The sequence below is a fragment of the Schistocerca gregaria genome, chromosome 3 (genome assembly GCF_023897955.1).
Source record: "Schistocerca gregaria isolate iqSchGreg1 chromosome 3, iqSchGreg1.2, whole genome shotgun sequence".
NCBI classification, from domain to species: Eukaryota; Metazoa; Arthropoda; class Insecta; order Orthoptera; family Acrididae; genus Schistocerca; species Schistocerca gregaria.
Window position 1 is genome coordinate 617,476,540 of NC_064922.1, and position 19,682 is coordinate 617,496,221.

The following is a 19,682-nucleotide window of genomic DNA, read 5'->3' on the forward strand; positions in this document are numbered from 1 at the left end:
TCCGTTCTACTCCAACAGTCAATGCTTCTGTGCACTTGCTCTGTCAGCACCTGGGTGTGCACCTGCAGCCCTCTAGGAGTCAGTTTGGGACCTCAGTGCTCTTAGAGGCACAACGCCTTCTTCCATAGGCAATGACATTATGAGCCTTTCAGCAGTTTTCATTTTAGAGTCACCAGCTCATTTCTTTTTGAGTGCACCTTATAGAAAACTGCTACTCACAATTATACTAAATAACTGAGATCTCTTAATTTTATCTCCAGGTATAGCATAGGCAATGGCAGAATTCTTTTATAATAAAAACAACAAATAATCTATGCTCCTAATCAGGAGGCAGCTTTAGACAGTACATGTTTAAACTAACTCCAACAATGAAGAATTAAACAACAGCTTTATTTGTGTGTGTGGTCTTTAATCAGACTAACTTATGATTAAATAAAGCACTCCAAGATGTGATGGTTTTAGGCACTGCATGCTGTTTCATTCAAATAAAGTGTCTAAAAAGACCCTAAACCTATTCAACCAAGGACTATAATTCAGACTCCTGTAGAGGCCATCTCGAGTGCCCTTCTGGGTCTAGGCAAGCGTCATACCTTCACAAAGAACTGTTTTTTGTATTGCTCTCGCCTATTTACAAAGGAGAGAGTGTTGAACATATAGTTAAATGCCCCACCATCTAGATACATGAACAACAAAAACTGATCAACTGGTTCCGTGATGGATTCATAAAATATTCCTCATACCTTGATAACCTTACCAGATTTGAAGTGGTTGTTCAAGAGGGTTTCTTTTGTAAGCAGCATCTCATGGGGATATTTCTTGACAATGAAAGTGTCTGACATAACGCTGAGGATCAATTAGTTGCCTGCTCCAAGAGTGCAAATAGTGATTTTTAGAGTATTTTGCACGAGCCTTCATTATGGACACCATGAGAAAGGCTGGACATGCTGTTTACAGACCCCTATCCACTGTGTTCCCAAAAGAAAATTCAATATTGTAGTTGTGTGTAGTATATCAGTGGCCATCAGTAGACGTTTTATAAATTATTACAATAACTGCACTTTCTGTATTTGTGTGTCATGTATAAAGGAACTTAATAATTTTTCTTATTGTTAAATCTACGGATAATTATTCAACTCTTGCACCAAAATCCACTTGAAAAGTATTTAGCACTGACTGACAGAGGAAGCTTTACACTCTTCATTTATTAGTTTTAGTATTAGTTACCTTTTGTTGTTCTCATGTCTTGGTGATAAGATGTACTGTGTAGTTACTAGTGAAATTGTGCTAAATAATGAAAGCAACTTCCGAAACAGAGTGGCTTTCTCACTTACGATACCATGGATCCCAGCTCCTTAACTTTGGAAGATTATTTTTATTTTTATTTTGCATGGAGAATTTAGTTGGAGGTGGTGACCTTACAATGATGCTGCTCAACAATAGAGGTACATGAACATGTTCATCTCTTTCCCTTCGTGGCTGCCAATCTCAATTTCAATATATAGGTCATATTTGCCGCGACATTCAGAACCTGCAGTCTTTCTTTTCATTTAATTATGAAGTCCAATTATTTTCCTTCTTAGGTGGATAAATGCATTTTAACCACACTCCTTTTTGCTCAGGCCACAGGGAATGGTAGCACTTAGAATGTATGTGCCTCTATCCTGATCGTACGTTCGTATACAACTGAATGTGTACCGATGTAACTATACTTACGACCCTTACAGAATTAATTCCCATTTTGAACCACTCACTCATGAATATATGTGCCCTCTTATTTTGTGTTGTTAGTTGGTTGTACTCTTTAATAACATTACTTTTAATATTCAGTGGCTTTGTTTCCACTATTGACCTTTGCTGTGTTGCAACGGCGCTTCACACAAAATATTTATTATGCGACACTCATATGAACTCTCATTTCAAAATTACAGCACCGGCTGACTAAGAGTCTAACAATCTAACAGGGCGACTACACATGTCATCAAGGTAACCATTAGACATTCTATATCAGTAACAGAATCAAGAACATGAAACTGAACACAATTCAGCAAATATTCTATTTTAGAGAGACTTCTAAACTGTACGCAATTATAATTCACAAGTGAAGGTACTTTCGTTCTTGTATCATGTTGCAAGATCAGCAGCTAACCATGTCACAGAACAATTATACGAACATTCATAAAAGTTATCACCAGCTTTTCTGCACAAACCACTGTTAACTACAAACAGCAGAAATGACTATCTGGAATGTGACTTTCACATGATTGAGGAGCTAGTAAATGAACAGTGCAATTGAACAGCATGACGTGGCTGAAGTGCTAACTACATCTTATATCTGCTTCATTGGTAAAACAGTCTGAACAGTGCAGCCGGGTCCTCCTTACATGTAGGCTTCCCCAACCTGGAATTAAATAAGCAATTACAGGACATGAGTCATAGTTGGTGGTTGCAGCAAGAATGAAAAATTGCCAAGTCAAACAAAGATACATGTGGTCGAGGCATATTGTCCTTAAATATTTGGATCCATGTGCCTTTTATATGTAACTATGTGAGAAACTATGTTTGGAGGGATGCAGGCATTACCTTTTGTAAATCCCCCCCACCCAGGCCACTTACACTATTTCACAACTAGGGCCTTTGTGGTCACTTTCTGCTTTGGCTTAAGAGCTTTGTTGCAGGACAGGCCTGTTGTTCTCTGGTTGAGGAGACAGTTTCAGAATAACCTTGCTCAAAAAATCTTGTGATAAACATAACATTTATCTAGACAGACAATTTATTTCATATAAATAACATATTCCTCTAAATGGACATGAAACATAGCTTGGTCCACAGCTTGTGGTCTAGTGGTTAGTGTTGCCTCTGGACCATGGGGTCTCAGGTTTGATTCCCAGCCAGGTTCGGGATTTTCTCCACCCAGGGACTGGGTGTTTGTGTAGTTCTCATCATTTCCTCATCATTCAGAATACTGGAGAGACTGGACTGTGAACAGATTGGGAATTTGCACAGGAGCTGATAATCATTTCACTGAGCACCCCACAAACCAATAGTCATCATTGTCATCAACATAACTTAACCTCTTACAAAGAAGAAATATCCACACCCATCCAGTGATTACTGGACAATCAATGTTTTATGCACTGTATACGATTGTTAAACACTAATTAAGGTAACTAATGAGATGGAATTTACCACACACAGCTGTAATGCCTTGATGTTGACGTTACTAGCCTTCACCAAAGCATTTGATTCCATCAGCATTTTTTACTAGTAGAGGAAATATATTCCTGATGTGTTCTGTGATCATTTCTCATTGAGGCTGAATGTGGTTGCTCTTTGGACTACAACTTCTTTATGTTGGAATCCAAAGGTTTCCTTCAGTAGATGGCATCAGCGGCAACATGGAATGAATAAACAATAATAAATTTAACTTTGTGATGTAAATGAAAAGTACATTTCAATCCATCAACTATGAGAGCTTCAAAAACAGATACGTAGTGATTTTGACTGAGATAAACTCACAATGCAACGTTCTTCTTCAGCACTCCAATGTAGAAGCGTGCACAGAATCACTTGAGTGAAAAATCTCTGCAACACACACCTTTATTCATACATAAAAGCCATTTAGGAAATTTCCCTAGTGTGCAATCACATGTACAAGTCCATGTGCTCATTCAACGTTCTAGATTTACATCTTTTACTATTCACGTTGCTTCTGCATAATCCTTCATTGATTACATCAATACCCATTTGCAGCCGGCCGGGGTGCCCAAGTGGTTCTAGGCACTTCAGTCGGGAACAGCGCAACCGCTACGGTCGCAGGTTCGAATCCTACCTCAGGCATGGATGTGTGCAATGTCCTTAGGTTAGTTAGGTTTAAGTAGTTAGAAGTTCCAGGGGACCGATGACCTCTGATGTTAAGTCCCATAGTGCTCAGAGCCATTTGAACCCATTTGCATTGTGATATATTGCGAAATTTTGAACATTCGTGTGTGACGTGATAAACTCTTACTGTTATCATAAATTGTAGGCTTAAACTAAATTGCGCTCTCCTGAAATTTGAGAAAGGCCTGTCCTCATTCAAAACAATCATTCTCTAATTTTATTGTACAATTACATGAGAAATAGGTTAGTCAGAGAATTTTCAGATGCTTCAAAACTATATTTTCATAAGTTTCCGGTATGAGTGTTCTGGATACAAAATTTATTTTGTAGAAAATTAGTATTTGTGGTTCATGGTTCAGTCAAAGAGAAGCTAACATTGTCCTTTGCATAGTCTATGAGCAATCTGTAGCAAATCTTCATTTGTGATTTAGATACTGTAGCAAATTTTCTAACTAACATTTGTGTTACATATAGTTTTTCCGTAAAGTAGAACAGCCCCATACATTATCTGCATTTATCATAAATGAACTCTGTTTTTGAGTTTGATAACAAATATAATTAACATGGAAACATTTCATGGAACTACCAATTTTTACCACTGATTTTTGTGTTGCCTTAATAGAAATCTTGTTTTGTGTACTTGCTTCAATTCTTATAGGGAATTAGCAACTTTTTAGCTAAGTAGATTAAAAGGCAACCAGCAGGTTTAATTTAAAGTTATTTTTTAAGTTCCTTGTAATACACTGCACCAACAAAAATGCACTCTCACTGTGAATGCTGTTCTCAAACACAGGATGAGTTGGTTGATGTTCATAACCAGCTGGGAATTGCTGTGACTACTGTCAAACAATTGACAGATGCCGCAAATCGATGTGTTGGAAGAGCTTCTGAGAGTCGTGTACCTATGATACCTCTACCAGAGGTACTTCAAGTATTGTCCTCTCCTGTGGATCCTGCCTTCTCTGCAGAAAATACAGGATCTGTCATTACGTGTCCACTTGGTTGTGAGTGGTGTGGCAATAGTAGATCTTTCTGTCCACTGTTGTATCGATCTACCTAACTAACAAGTTTGAGATGTTGTTTTTCACTGAAACTGAGCCAGTGGGACACATTTTGGGAAAACCTGTTTTATCCAGTGTCGCAAGAGGGCAGGGGACTGTTAATCAATGCCAGTTCAAACGTATGGCAAATCATGATATCCTTAAGGTAAACGGCAGAAAGAGACAGGAAACTACACTTGGTGCACTCAATGTGTATGCCTGGCAGCCTCATTCAACATCTTGAAGAGGCTATTCCAGCAGCCTTGAGGGAATAGGGTGTAACCAATTGCAGATTGTGGTGCACGTTGAAAAAAATTATGCCTGTTGTCTGGGCCCCGAGGTCATTCCAGCAACTGGCAGAGGGGGTTAACCTTGCACATAGAATTCCAACAAAGCTCACAGTTTGCAGCATTTCCCCTGAACTGATTGTGGCCCTTTGGTTCCGAGTCAAGTGGAAGGACTGAACCAGATAATTTGAAGGTTCTGTGATAAGCTATGCTGCGACTTACTGGAATTGCACCATAGGGTTGAAAACTATAGGGTCACCCTAAATAGGTCAGGTGTGCACTACACATCAGAGGCTGCTGCTCAGGTAGCTGACTGTTTGTGATATGCACATTAGATTAGGTGACTCTCCGTCCAATCCATAACAACAGCTGTAGGAAACACAGAAGTACCAGTCTAAGATCGAAAGAAATGCATCCCAGGGGTGAGAGTATTAAAACCCTAATGATTAACTGCTGAAGCATTTGCAACTAAGTGCTAGTGTTTGAAGAGCTCATGAAACACAGTATACCTCATATAATACTAGGTACAGAAAGCTGGTTGAAACCAAAAATTGAAAGCAGTGAGATTTTTGGGAAAAATTTAAGTGTATATCGAAACGATAGGCAAATGGGAAATGAAGGTGGTGTATTTGTTGCAGTAGGCAGGAACTCATATCCATAGAGACAGAAATTGAAGCTGCATGTGAGACTGTTTGGGCAAGATGCGGTATCAGGGGTGGGTGTAAGATGTAGCTACACCCACCAGACTCATCTCCTGATGTAGCCAAAAACATTAGAGAAAATCTCAGTTCACTTGTAAAAAAGTTCTTCAATCATATTGTAATCTTCAGTGAAGACTTTGATCATCCAACAGTTAACTGGAAAATTTACAGTTTTGTTAGTGGTGGCTGTGATATGACAGCCTCTGAAATTTTACTAATTGCCTTCTCTGAGACCTACCTAGAACAGGATGGAAATATATTGGATCTACTGGTAACAAATAGACATCACCTCTTTGAAGATGTCCACATCAAAACTGGTATTAGTGACCATGTAGCAGTTGTGGCAACAATGATTACCAAAGTACAAAGGACAACTAAAACAAGCAGAATGATACACATGTTCAGTAAATTACATAAAAATCAGTAGTGTCCTTTCTCACTAAGGAACTTTAAGCTTTCAGCACAGGGCAGGAGCATGTAGAGGAACTCTGGTTCAAGTTTAAAAGAATAGTCAATAATGCACTGGATAAATACGTACCCAGTAAAACAGTTCATAATGAGAGAGAACCTCCATGATATCTAGTAACTGTAAATAAACAGTGATTACTGCATAATAGGTGTAAAACATAGGATAGGGCTATAGATAGAAAGATGTTGAATGAAACGCATTTGGCTCTCAAGAGAGCAATGTGTGATGCCTTCAATGACTACCAGAGCAGAATGGTGTCAAGTGATTCTTCACAGTACCCATGAAATTCTGGTCATATGTTAAGGCTCTTAGTGGCATCTAAGTTACCGTCCAGTCCCTAGTGAATGACACAGGAAAAGAAATTGAGGGTACTAGAGCAAAAGTTGAAATGCTTAACTCTATTTCCAAATGTTCCTTTACAAGGAAAAACTCAGAAGAATTGCCTCAATTTAATCCTCATACTGCTGAAAAGATGAATTAAATGAGTGTAAGTGTCAGTGCTGTTGAGAAACAGCTGAAATCATTAAAACTGAACAAAGCTCCGGACCCTGATGGAATCCCTGTGAGATTCTATACTGAATTTACAGCTGAGTCAGCCACTCTTCTAATATAATCCATCACAGATCCCTTGGGGGGAAAAACAACTGTGCCCAGTTTTTGGAAAATGGCATATCTACTACCCTTCTAAAAGAAGGGTAGTAGATGTGATTTTCAAAACTAATGACCAATATCCTTGATATCGATTCATTGTAGAGCCTTTGAACATATTCTGAGCTCAAACATAATGAGGTATCTTGAACAGAATGACCTCCTTGGTGCCACCCAGCATGGATTTAGAAAACATTGATCATATGAAACCAAACTCTCACTTTTCTCACTTCAGATCAAGGCAACCAGGTAGTTGCAGTATTTGTTGATTTCTGAAAAGTAACTGACTCAGTACAGCAGATATGCTTACTATCAAAAGTACAAACATATGGGGTATCAAGTGAAATTTGTGACTGGATTGAGGACTTTTTGGTATGGAGGACACAGCATGTTATCTTGGAGGGAGTTGTCATCAGTTGTAGCAGTAGCTTCAGGTGCACCCTTGGGAAGTGTGTTGTGTTCACGTGGTATATTAATGATCTGACAGACAATATTAATAGTAAAATCTGGCTTTTTGCAAATGATGTAGTTATCTATAATAAAGTACTGGCAGAAAGAAGCTGCATACATATTCAGTCAGATCTTGATAGGATTTCAATGTGGTGCACAGATTTTCTCTAAATGTTCAAAAATGTAACATTTTGCACTTTGTAAAACAAAAATATTTAATATCCTAAGATTAGATGGGTAGATCATGTAACTAATGAGGTGGTATTGAATAGAATAGAAGAGAAGAGGAGTTTGTGGCACAACTTGACAAGAAGAAGGGCATGTTCTGAGGCATCAAGGGATCACAAATTTAGCATTGGAGGGCAGCGTGGAGGGTAAAAATCATAGAGGGAGACCAAGAGATGAATACACTAAGCAGATTCAGAAGGATGTAGGCTGCAGTAGGTACTGGGAGATGAAGAAGCTTGCACAGGATAGAGTAGCATGGAAAGCTGCATCAAACCAGTATCAGGACTGAAGACTACAACAACAACAACAACAACAACAACAACAACAAGACTATAATAGCAATGAGTCACAGTTGGAATCTGCCGCCTTATACAAACACCTGGGTGTAACACTTTGTAGGGATATGAAATGGAATGATTACATAGATTCAGTCATAGGTAAAGCAGGTGGCAGACTTTGGTTTGTTGGTAGAACACCGGGGAAGTGCTATCACTCTACAAAGGAGATTGTTTACAAATGACTCACGTAAAAGGTTATACAATATTGCTCAAGTACATGGGACCCATATCAGATAGGAATGACGGGGGATATTGGACTTAGACAGAGGTGGGCAGCACTAATGGTCATATGTTTGAATTTGTGGGTGAGTGTCAGAGAGATACTGAAAGAACTGAACTGGCAGAATCTTGAAGATAGATGTAAACTAATGTAAACTATCATGATAAAGTGCATTGATAAAGTCCATTGATAAAGTCTCAAGGATGAGCCTTAAATATTAAATAATGACTTGCACAGGGATCGTGAGGATAAGATTAGAATAATTACTGCATGCACAGATGCATTCAAACAATCATTCTTCCCTTGTTCTGTACAAGAATGGAACAGGAAGAAACTCTACTAATTGGTACAACTAGAGGTACCCCCTGCCATTCAGAGTACAGATGTCGATGTAGATCTCATTTGTGCTATTACTGGTATGTTAAAACCATTTCAATGTTGAAGACCTCCAGCTTTGCATGGATGGCAGTCCTGAAGGTATCAATACTGTAATTTCACACAGTTATCAGTTATGTTCAGTACTGAGATGAGCTCAGAACCTCAGCCTAACATTAAAGGTGAGAAAGTATCTGCTGCTTTTAGTGTCTGATCAGAAGATGATCAGTTCTGAATTTTGTGAAGACTTATTCAGTATTCTGTTGGCAGTGCCATAATATCATATCACCAATCTGTGAAGAACTAGGATACACCTTTGAATGACAACCTCAGCTGGGCAGAAAACCCTGTTGCCACATCCAGGAAGTATTATGCTTCACTAAGCCTTCTGAAATTTTTGGAACAAATTTTGATAGACTGTTTAATAGGAATTATGCAATCAATCATTTCTTGAATTTTGATATAATCCAGAACAGAATGAGAAGCAAGAACTCTTAGCAACTGACTAAATTATTATAAGTGTTCATGTATGTTACATCTGCACATCACTCTGTTGACTATGTCTATTTCATGTGTCATTTTATATACCAAATTTGACTAGGAAAGTTATACAGAAGCATAACTCAAGGAATGCACAGCAAGACAGGACAAAGGAATCAGTTATAAATTTCCATCTTTGATTTTGAAAAACCATTTTTTTCTTGTTCATAAAACTTTAACAACATATGGAGATAAATTTTATGACCGAGGTGTTAACACACAAATAAATAAATATAATTTACTTTCATAATAAATAAACTTAAAATCTTACATGACACTGGTATTTCAACAGGAAATTATAAAACATTTTTAGAGCCATACTTAAAATTTTTCTTTGTGTGAGTGAAACATAGCTACATAAAATTCAAACTTCCCAAATAAAACTCAGACTTGTTACATCAGTTTCAACACAAGCACCATACAACTGAAGAAAAAATAAGACTGTAGGCTTAAAAATACTGCAACTGTTTAGAGTGTTAGATCTCTGTGCTTATAATTCAGAGCAACTGCCAAATGAACAATGAAGCACATTAAAAAATCTCAGAGTGATATTTCACACACAGCTCACCACTAATTGAGCATTAAGCCACAAGTCCTTGAATAACTTAGGTAGTTATTTACAATGCATACATACTTAGAAAATAAATGTATTTAAATTATGACTGATGAGAGATTGTTCAAATACAAAATATACAAAATATTTGTACCTCTTAATGTTTTCTTTAGTCATTCACAGTACTCCACAAAAGTGGAACTTTTTTCATAACAAATGTCAAAAAACTGATTTATGACATCTTAGATAAGACTTGGAACAGCTTAGTATTTAAAAATAGTATGAATTTCGCTGTCTTAGGAACATGACGACATCTTTTATTTTAAAGAAACTTACTTAAACACTTCATCAGAACACTCTGTGATCACTAAGTTCTCTTAATTTTTTTAAAACCGTATCACTCAGCTTGGTCCTTGTGAGAATTAGTATGTCAACATGACACAATTTTTCACTGCAAACAGAAAAACAGGATTTTTAACATGAACATCTCTCATCCACAAAATCATCTTATCAATATGATTTTTCCTCTTTCAGTCAGCACCAGTTACAAAATTTTAACATCACAACACTTAAAAATAAAATATATTTGACAATACTATGCAGAATACCATGATTATTAAAAGTGCAGCATGTTGGAGGAAGACAATTGTGATGTTCCTCTTATATTGGACCACATTTTATTGGCTAATTTTAATGTTTTATTGGGATGCTGCAGTTAATAAGAGCAACTCACTTTCTTGAGCAGGACTACAGAGTGCTATATTGCCAAGTAAGGAGTAGTTCCCATGACCAGAACACTGGCGGTGATAAAACATTCACCATACAGCACTAGAATACCCTTTTGTGTGAGTCACGATGTGCAAGCCGGAAGAGTGAATCCTAGTCTGAGACTGGAACACCTGATACCCTCAGACATTTAGGTGTAAAGCTAAGATGTTTGTGTTATTGAATATTAAATATTAAAAGCCACCTTGAGCATATTAAATGCTAGGGGAAGCCTAAGCATAATTAAAACTGTGCAGCTTCTGTGTCAATACGTAGTAAACTACCGACATCAGAAAACAAAAGACAATTTTTGACCCCTCGACAACATCCAAAAGCCCCAAAGTTATATAAAATGTACTTGAAATTTCTGATGCATGCTAAGCTAGTCAGTTGACTTCATGGTTCAATTCATACCTAATCTCTGTGCAACCCATGCTCTCAATTCTTCATAATTTTGAAGTTATCTATGTTAACTGTGTCAGTGTTAACTATTTTAGAATGTTCATCAATAAATGCACTGTAATGGCATCCCAGAATTCATTGAGAGTTGATTAGGTACCTGCATTTCCACTTACAACCACACAGATAGAGTGTATGCAGTTTTGAAAGAACCCAATAGCATTGCAGGAACTGCTTCAAGGGACTACATCAGTGAGAAATGACATGGCGGGTGGGGACAAGTTCTAAGCACTGGGTCTCTAAGTTGATCCAAGAAAGGTTAACTTAACTTTTGCAGTCACACACGGGAAGGAGTGACTTTATACAAGTTTAGTACCGTTCTTGCTGTGTGGCATCTCTATACTGGGAATAATTTGTTGAAAAAAAGTATTGTGTAAAAGAGATGCAAACTGACATTCATTGATTCAGAATGCCAGTACTGCAAATTAATAAGAGGAACAGTGTCAGAATTTAGTATAGATTTAGAATTGTATAGGAAGTGAACTGTGAACTAAGAGTGACTGTAACTGTTGGTAGTAATGTGGTTGGTTGGTTGACTGATTGATTGATTTGGGGGGGAGGAGACCAATGAGGGAGGTCATCGAACCCATTGGATTAAAGGAAGGATGGGGAAGAAAGTCAGCAATGCTCTTGTAAAGCAACCATCACGGCATTTGTTGTAAGCAATTTAGGGAAATAGCGAAAAAACCAGAAATGGGTCTGGACTGTTGTCTGCCCATATGTGAGACCAGTGTAATGTGAGGTGGTAATTATGCACATCACAGAGTGCGAAAAATATGCATAGCAAAATGTAGTAGCATGTTGTTGTGGTCTTCAGTCCTGAGACTGGTTTGATGCAGCTCTCCATGCTACTCTATCCTGTGCAAGCCTCTTCATCTCCCAGTACCCACTGCAACCTACATCCTTCTGAATCTTGAATCTGCGTAGTGTAGTCATCTCTTGGTCTCCTTCTACGATTTTTACCCTCCACACTGCCCTCCAATACTAAATTGGTAATCCCTTGATGCCTCAGAACATGTCCTACCAACCGATCCCTTCTTCTGGTCAAGTTGTACCACAAACTTCTCTTCTCCCCAATCCTATTCAATACTTCCTAATTAGTTATGTGATCTACCCATCTAATCCTCAGCATTCTTCTGTAGCACCACATTTCGAAAGCTACTATTCTCTTCTTGTCCAAACTATTGATCGTCCTTGTTTCACTTCCATACATGGCTACACTCCATACAAATACTTTTTAGAAATGTCTTCCTGACACTTAAATTTATACTCAATGTTAACAAATTTCTCTTCTTCAGAAACGCTTTCCTTGCCATCGCCAGTCTACATTTTATATCCTCTCTACTTCGACCATCATCAGTTATTTTGCTTCTCAAATAGCAAAACTCCTTTACTACTTTAAGTGTCTCATTTCCTAATCTAATACCCTCAACATCACCCGACTTAATTTGACTACATTCCATTATCCTCATTTTGCTTTTGTTGATGTTCATCTTATATCCTCCTTTCAAGACACTGTCCATTCTGTTCAACTGCTCTTCCAAGTCCTTTGCTGTCTCTGACAGAATTACAATGTCATTGGCGAACCTCAAAGATTTTATTTCTTCTCCATGGATTTTAATACCTACTCCAAAATTTTCTTTTGTTTCCTTCACTGCTTGCTCAATATACAGATTGAATAACATCGGGGAGATGCTACAACCCTGTCTCACTCTCTTCCCAACCACTGCTTCCCTTTCATGTCCCTCGACTCTTATAACTGCCATCTGGTTTCTGTACAAATTGTAAATAGCCTTTCGCTCCCTGTATTTCACCCCTGCCACCTTTAGAATTTGAAAGAGAGTATTCCAATCAACATTGTCAAAAGCTTTCTTTAAGTCTACAAATGCTAGAAATGTAGGTTTGCCCTTCCTTAATCTAGCTTCCAAGATAAGTCGTAGGGTCAGTATTGCCTCACGTGTTCCAACATTTCTACAGAATCCAAACTGATCTTCCCCGAGGTCGGATTCTACTAGTTTTTCCATTCGTCTGTGAAGAATTCACGTTAGTATTTTGCAGCTGTGACTTATTAAACTGATAGTTTGGTAATTTTCACATCTGTCAACACCTGCTTTCTTTGGGATATGAATTATTATATTCTTCTTGAAGTCTGAGGGTATTTCACCTGTCTCATACATCTTGCTCACCAGATGGTAGAGTTTTGTCAGGACTGGCTCTCCTAAGGCCGTCAGTAGTTCCAATGGAATGTTGTCTACTCCGGGGGCCTTATTTCGACTCAGGTCTTTCAGTGCTCCATCAAACTCTTCACGCAGTATCAAATCTCCTATTTCATCTTCATCTACATCCTCTTCCATTTCCATATTATTGCCCTCAAGTACACCGCCCTTGTATAGACCCTCTATATACTCCTTCCACCTTTCTGCTTTCCCTTCTTTGCTTAGAACTGGGTTTCCATATGGGCTCTTGATATTCATACAAGTGGTTCTCTTATCTCCAAAGGTCTCTTTAATTTTCCTGTAGGCAGTATCTATCTTACCCCTAGTGAGATAAGCCTCTACATCCTTACATTTGTCTTCTAGACATCCCTGCTTAGCCATTTTGCACTTCATGTCAATCTTATTTTTGAGACGTTTGTGTCCCTTTTTGCCTGCTGCTTCATTTACTGCATTTTTATATTTTCTCCTTTCATCAATTAAATTCAATATTTCTTCTGTTACCCAAGGATTTCTACTAGCCCTCGTCTTTTTACCTACTTGATCCTATGCTGCCTTCACTACTTCATCTCTCAAAGCTACCCATTCTTTTTCTACTGTATTTCTTTCCCCCATTCTTGTCAATTGCTCCCTTATGCTCTCCCTGAAACTCTGTACAACCTTTGGTTCTTTTAGTTTATCCATGTCCCATCTCCTTAAATTCCCACCTTTTTGCAGTTTCTTCAGTTTTAATCTACAGGTCATAACCAATAGATTGTGGTCAGAGTCCACATCTGCCCCTGGAAATGTCTTACAATTTAAAACCTGATTCCTTAATCTCTGTCTTACCATTATATAATCTATCTGATACCTTTTAGTATCTCCAGGCTTCTTCCATGTATACAGCCTTCTTTTATGATTCTTGAACCAAGTGTTACCTATGATTAAGTTGTGCTCTGTGCAAAATTCTACCAAGCGGCTTCCTCTTTCATTTCTTAACCCAGTCCATATTCACCTACTATATTTCCTTCTCTCCCTTTTCCTACTACCGAATTCCAGTCACCCACGACTATTAAATTTTCGTCTCCCTTCACTATCTGAATAATTTCTTTGATTTGATCATATGTTTCATCAATTTCTTCGTCATCTGCAGAGCTAGTTGGCATATAAACTTGTACTACTGTAGTAGGTGTGGGCTTTGTATCTATCTTGGCCACAATAATGCATTCACTATGCTGTTTGTAGTAGCTTACCCGCACTCCTATTTTTTTATTCATTATTAAACCTACTCCTGCATTACCCCTATTTGATTTTGTATTTATAACCCTGTATTCACCTGACCAAAAGTCTTGTTCCTCCTGCCACCGAACTTCACTAATTCCTACTATATCTACCTTTAACCTATCCATTTCCCTTTTTACATTTTATAACCTATCTGCCCGATTAAGGGATCTGACATTCCACGCTCTGATCCATAGAATGCCAGTTTTATTTCTCCTGATAATGACATCCTCTTGAGTAGTCCCCGCCCGGAGATCCGAATGGGGGACTATTTTACCTCCAGAATATTTTACCCAAGAGGACGCCATCATTATTTAATAACACAGTAAAGCTGCATGCCCTTGGGAAAAATTACGGCCGTAGTTTCCCCTTGCTTTCAGCCGTTTGCAGTACCAGAACAGCATCCAGAGTGTTGCCCCTGCAACTACTGAAAAGGTGGCTGCCCCTCTTCAGGAACCACACGTTTGTCTGGCCTCTCAACAGAGTACCCCTCCGTTGTGGTTTAACCTACGGTATGGCTATCTGTTTCGCTGAGGCACGCAAGCCTCCTCACCAATGGCAAGGTCCATGGTTCATGGGGGGAGGGTAGTAGCTTGATGTTGCAGAAACATAATCCTGGGACACAGATTCAATGTAGTAGATTAATGTTGCAGAAACATTGAATCTGTGTCCCAGGATTATAAAAATTTTGTGAGTTAAATATAATGAATTATCATCAGAATGACAATATGAGGAGGAAGAAGGAAGATAGACGCAGCAGACATGGTGAGGCTAGTCATGCATTCACAGGAAGAATAATCATGCCTGGAAAACGTGGAAAGCAATTCAGTACACAGTGGGCGATGTAAGGGTGTACGCTTGAGATGCACACTCAAAGGTCCTGAGTTCGGCAAATGGAAGAGGTGCATGCACATTCTGCAACCAGTGACATCATTCAGAAGGCAAGTGAGCTTAAACAAGGAATCAATATCTCTCATTAGTTATACGAAGGGGTTAATTAGTAGTAATTAAATATTGTGGGATATGTTGCTTGAGATGACCTAAAATGAAAAGGCAAAGCATGGTAAGGGATTTAGCAGAAAGTGAGGAGCAAGAAACAGTCCAAGAAATTGTAGGCTACATGCCAAACACTGTTTAAGAAAGAACTCAGGCAGTAAGTAAATGGGGTGAAACTAATGAGAGTAAAAGTGTAAACTTTAATATGTAAGAAATGTTACACATACACACACACACACACACACACACACACACACACACACACACACACACACACACACACACACCACTGCAGTCTCAGGCAACTGAAACCACACTGCGAGCAGCAGCACCAGTGCATGCCAGTGCATGATGGGAGTGGTGACGGGGGGAGAGTAAGGAGGAGGCTGGGGAGGGGAGGGGAGGGGAGGGGGTGGGGGTGGGGGACAGTGAAGTGCTGCATGTTAGATGGAGGGCAGAGGAGAGGGGGGAAGTGGGGTGGGGGGGAGTGTAGAGGAAAAAGGATGTAGTAGTGGAATGACAGCTGTGTAGTGCTGGAATGGGAACAGGGAAGTCACTGGATGTGTGAGGACAGTGACTAATGAATGTTGAGGCCAGGAGGGTTATGAGAATGCACGATGTATTGCAGGGAAAGTTCCCACCAGCACAATTCAGAAAAGCTGGTGTTGGTGGGAAGGATCCATATGGCACAGGCTATGAAGCACTCACTGAAATGAAACATAGTCCACTTGTTTCTTCGCCACAGTGTGTCGGTGGCCATTTTTGCGGACAGACATCTTGTTTGTTTTCATGCCTGCATACAATGCAGCACAGTGGTTGCAGCTTAGTTTGTAGACCACATGACTAGTTTCACAGGTAGCCCTGCCTTTGATGTGATAGGTGACGTTAGTGACCAGAGTGGAGTAGGCGGTGGTGGGAGGATGTATGGTCCAAGTCTTGCATCTAGGTCTATTAGAGGGGTATGGGCCATGAAGTAATGGACTGGGAGCAGGGGTTGTGGGAGGACGGACGAGTATATTTTGTAGGTTCGGTGGATGGCGGAATACCATTGTGGAAGGGGTGGGAAAAATAGTGGGCATGATATTTCTCATTTCAGGGCATGACAAGAGGTAATCAAAACACTGACAGAGAATGTAAATCAATTACTACAGTCCTGGGTGGTACTGAGATATGAGGGGAATGCTCCTTTGTGGCCAGACGGCGGGACTTTAGGAGGTGGTGAGAGACTGGAAAGATAAGACATGGGAGGTTTGTTTTTACATAAGGTTGAGAGGATAATTACGGCCAGTGAAGGCTTCAGTGAGACCCTCAGTATATTTCAAGAGGAACTGCTCATCACTGCAGATGTGACGACCATGGGTAGCTAGGCTGTAGAGAATGGACTTCTTGGTATGGAACGGGTGGCAGCTGTCAAAGTAGAAGTATTGCTGGTGGTCAGTAGGTTTGATATGGGCGGAGGTGCTAATGTGGTAGGTATCTTTGAGGTGGAGGTCAACACCTAGGAAGTTGGCTTGTTGGGTTGAGTAGGACCAAGTGAAGCAAATGGGGGAAAAGTAGTTCAGGTCTGGAAAAATGTGGATAGGACATCCTCAACTTTGATTCAGATATCAAAAATGTCATCAATGAATCTGAACCAGGAGAGGGGTTAGGATTATGGGGTTTTAAGACGAATTCCTCTAGATGGCCCATGAATAGGTTGGCATACCATGGTGCCATGCAGTTGTCCATAGCTGCACTCCACATTTGTCTGTAGGTAATGCCTTCAAAGGAGAAGTAATTGTGGGTGACGATATAGTTGGTCATAGCGACTAGGAAGCAGATTGTTCGTTTGGAATCTGTCAGGTATTGGGAAAGGTAGTGTTCAATAGCAATAACGCCATGGGCATTTGAAATGTTATTGTAGAGGCAGGTGGCATCAATAGTGCCGAGCAGGGCACCGTGTGATAAAGGGGCAGGAACAGTAGAAAGTCCATGGAGGGGATGGTTGGTCTACGAGAGCAGAGATTCTCTCAGTGGGGGCATCCTGGGTGGTTAGGTTTATGAATTTTAGGAAGTAGGTAGAAGGTAGGAGTGTGGGTAGTGGTAGTGGTAGGAGTGAGAGGGATGGACTCTGGGGAGAGGTTTTGGGATGGGCCTAAGGATTTGAGTAGTGACTGGAAATCCTGCTGGATTACTAGAACGTGTCACTGTTGGTGGATGTATCAGACAGCTCGCAGAGTCCTTCAGCCAGGTAATCCTTGGAGTTCAAAACAACAGTGGTTGAGCCTTTGTCCGCAGGTAGAATCATAAGGTTGTGATCAGTTTTTAGATGGTGGACTGCAGATCATTCTGCGGATGTAACATCAGTCTGTGAGTTGAGAGATTTGGGTAATGATGTTGAGGCAAGGTTTGAGGTAAAGAAATTCTGGAAAGTTAACAGAGGTGAGCAGTGGGGTAGATCATGGTTGGGTGGATTGATTGAACTGAGTTAGGCAAGGTTCAATATTAACCTTTGGTTGAGTCTGAGTGACAAGGTTGGTGGTGGAAAAGTGTTTCCACTGTACGGATCAGGAGAAGGAGAAATGGTCTTCAACAAGTCCTGTGTGATTGAAATTTGGGTATGGGGCAAAGGGTGAGGCCTTTGGAAAGGACCAATATTTCTGTGGCACTACGGCTTCTGGAGGAAATTTCCATTACTGTGTTGCAGGTCTGTTTAGGTTCTGCATTCTGTGTGGTGGTGGGAGGGAGTTATGGAGGGTGGGGTAAGTGTAGTAGGTCTATGAGACAGTGTTTGTCAGCTGTGAGTGGACGTGGGAGAGGTTTGGAGGTTGTTGCAGAGATGGTGGACAGTGGTACTCCAAGGTGGGAGTAGGAAGTGAGCAGGATGGAGAGCTTTTTGAGATGGCATTGTGCATGTTGCTAAAGTTCCTGCAGGGCAAGACTTTAAATGTGTGTTATGGGTTCCAGGAATATGGGAGTGCGGATAGAGAGAAGGTACTGCAGGGACATTTGGACTTGATAGATATTGTTTTCCGGGACTATGTGGGGGTGGGCTAACGATTGACAGAACCCGAACAGGTGGGCTCCATTGTGGAAGGAGGGGTGGCAGACAGAGATGGGTAACTTGATGTTATGGCCATTATGGGGGTACTCCTTGAGTCAAGCAACAATGCAGGAACAGTATGTGGGACTGGCATCTCGCTAGGGATAAGGAAACATTTTTGTATTGCTACAGATGGAAGAAGCAAGGATCCACAGTTGTGGAAAAAGTGAAAAATTGTGTAAATAGTGTAGAATTATGTACACCCAAATATGTGTTAAAATTCACGAAAAGGATAAAACTGATGCAAAAGGGGGGGAAGAAGATGAAACCTGCAGGAGAAAGTGTGAGGGGTGGGTAGGGGTTCGTAGGATGAGATACAATATCGCAAGGCACCAGAAAGGTGAGGTAGTTAACACGCAAAAATATGGGAAATGACACAGGGAAAGTGGTCAATTTGAAAGCATAAGATTTATTATATCACCGGGAGTATTTGTGGGACTTAAGATGCTGCAACAAGAATCAGTGTGGTCTTGTAGCCATCTGTTGTGTGCAGCCGAGACAGTCGATACAGACTGGCTTGTAAGTAGAGCGTGCAGTGCAGTTTGTAAGGTGACAAGAGAAATGCAGGAAAGAAGAGAAGGAGGACAGACATTGAGTATAGTGATGCAAAAGAAACTGGTAACAAAGGAAAACAGCGCACCAAGAAGTCCCTTCCGTACAGCCTACCACCCACGGTTGTCGTACATGCAATGACAAGCAATCTCTCGCAAAATTTACTGAGGGTCTCACTGAAGCCTCCACTGATCATAATTATCCCCCCAACCTTGTACAAAAACAAATCTCCCGTGCCTTACCTTCCCAGTCTCTCACCGCCTCCCAAAGTCCCACTGTCCGGATTGCAGAGGAGCATTCCCCTCGTAACTCAGTACCATCCAGGACTGGAGCAACTGAATTACATTCTCCACCAGGGTTTTGATTACCTCTCATCGTGCCCTGAAATGAGAAAGTCCTGCCACCCACTATCCTTCCCACCTCTCCCACAGTGGTATTCTGCCATCCACCGAGCGTACGCAACATACTCGTCCATCCTTACACAAGCCCTGCTCCCAATCTCTTACCTCACGGCTCATACCCCTGTAATAGACCTAGATTCAAGACCTGTCCCATACATCCTTCCACCTCCACCCACTCCAGTCCAGTCCAGTCCTGTCCCTAACATCACCTATCACATCAAAGGCA

General features: G+C 40.3%; 1 protein-coding gene across 5 annotated transcripts in view; it reads right to left on the minus strand.

Annotated features, from left to right (window-relative positions):
* Positions 1–9,310: 9,310 nt before the first annotated feature.
* Positions 9,311–19,682, minus strand: part of LOC126353854 (uncharacterized) — an 830,655-nt gene continuing 820,283 nt past the window's right edge. For all 5 annotated transcript variants that reach the window (XM_050003019.1, XM_050003018.1, XM_050003020.1 and 2 more), the window contains one exon: positions 9,311–10,179. In XM_050003019.1, coding sequence (XP_049858976.1) covers positions 10,077–10,179 — 103 coding nt within the window. In that variant the 3' untranslated portion in view covers positions 9,311–10,076. The remainder of the gene's footprint in view (positions 10,180–19,682) is intronic.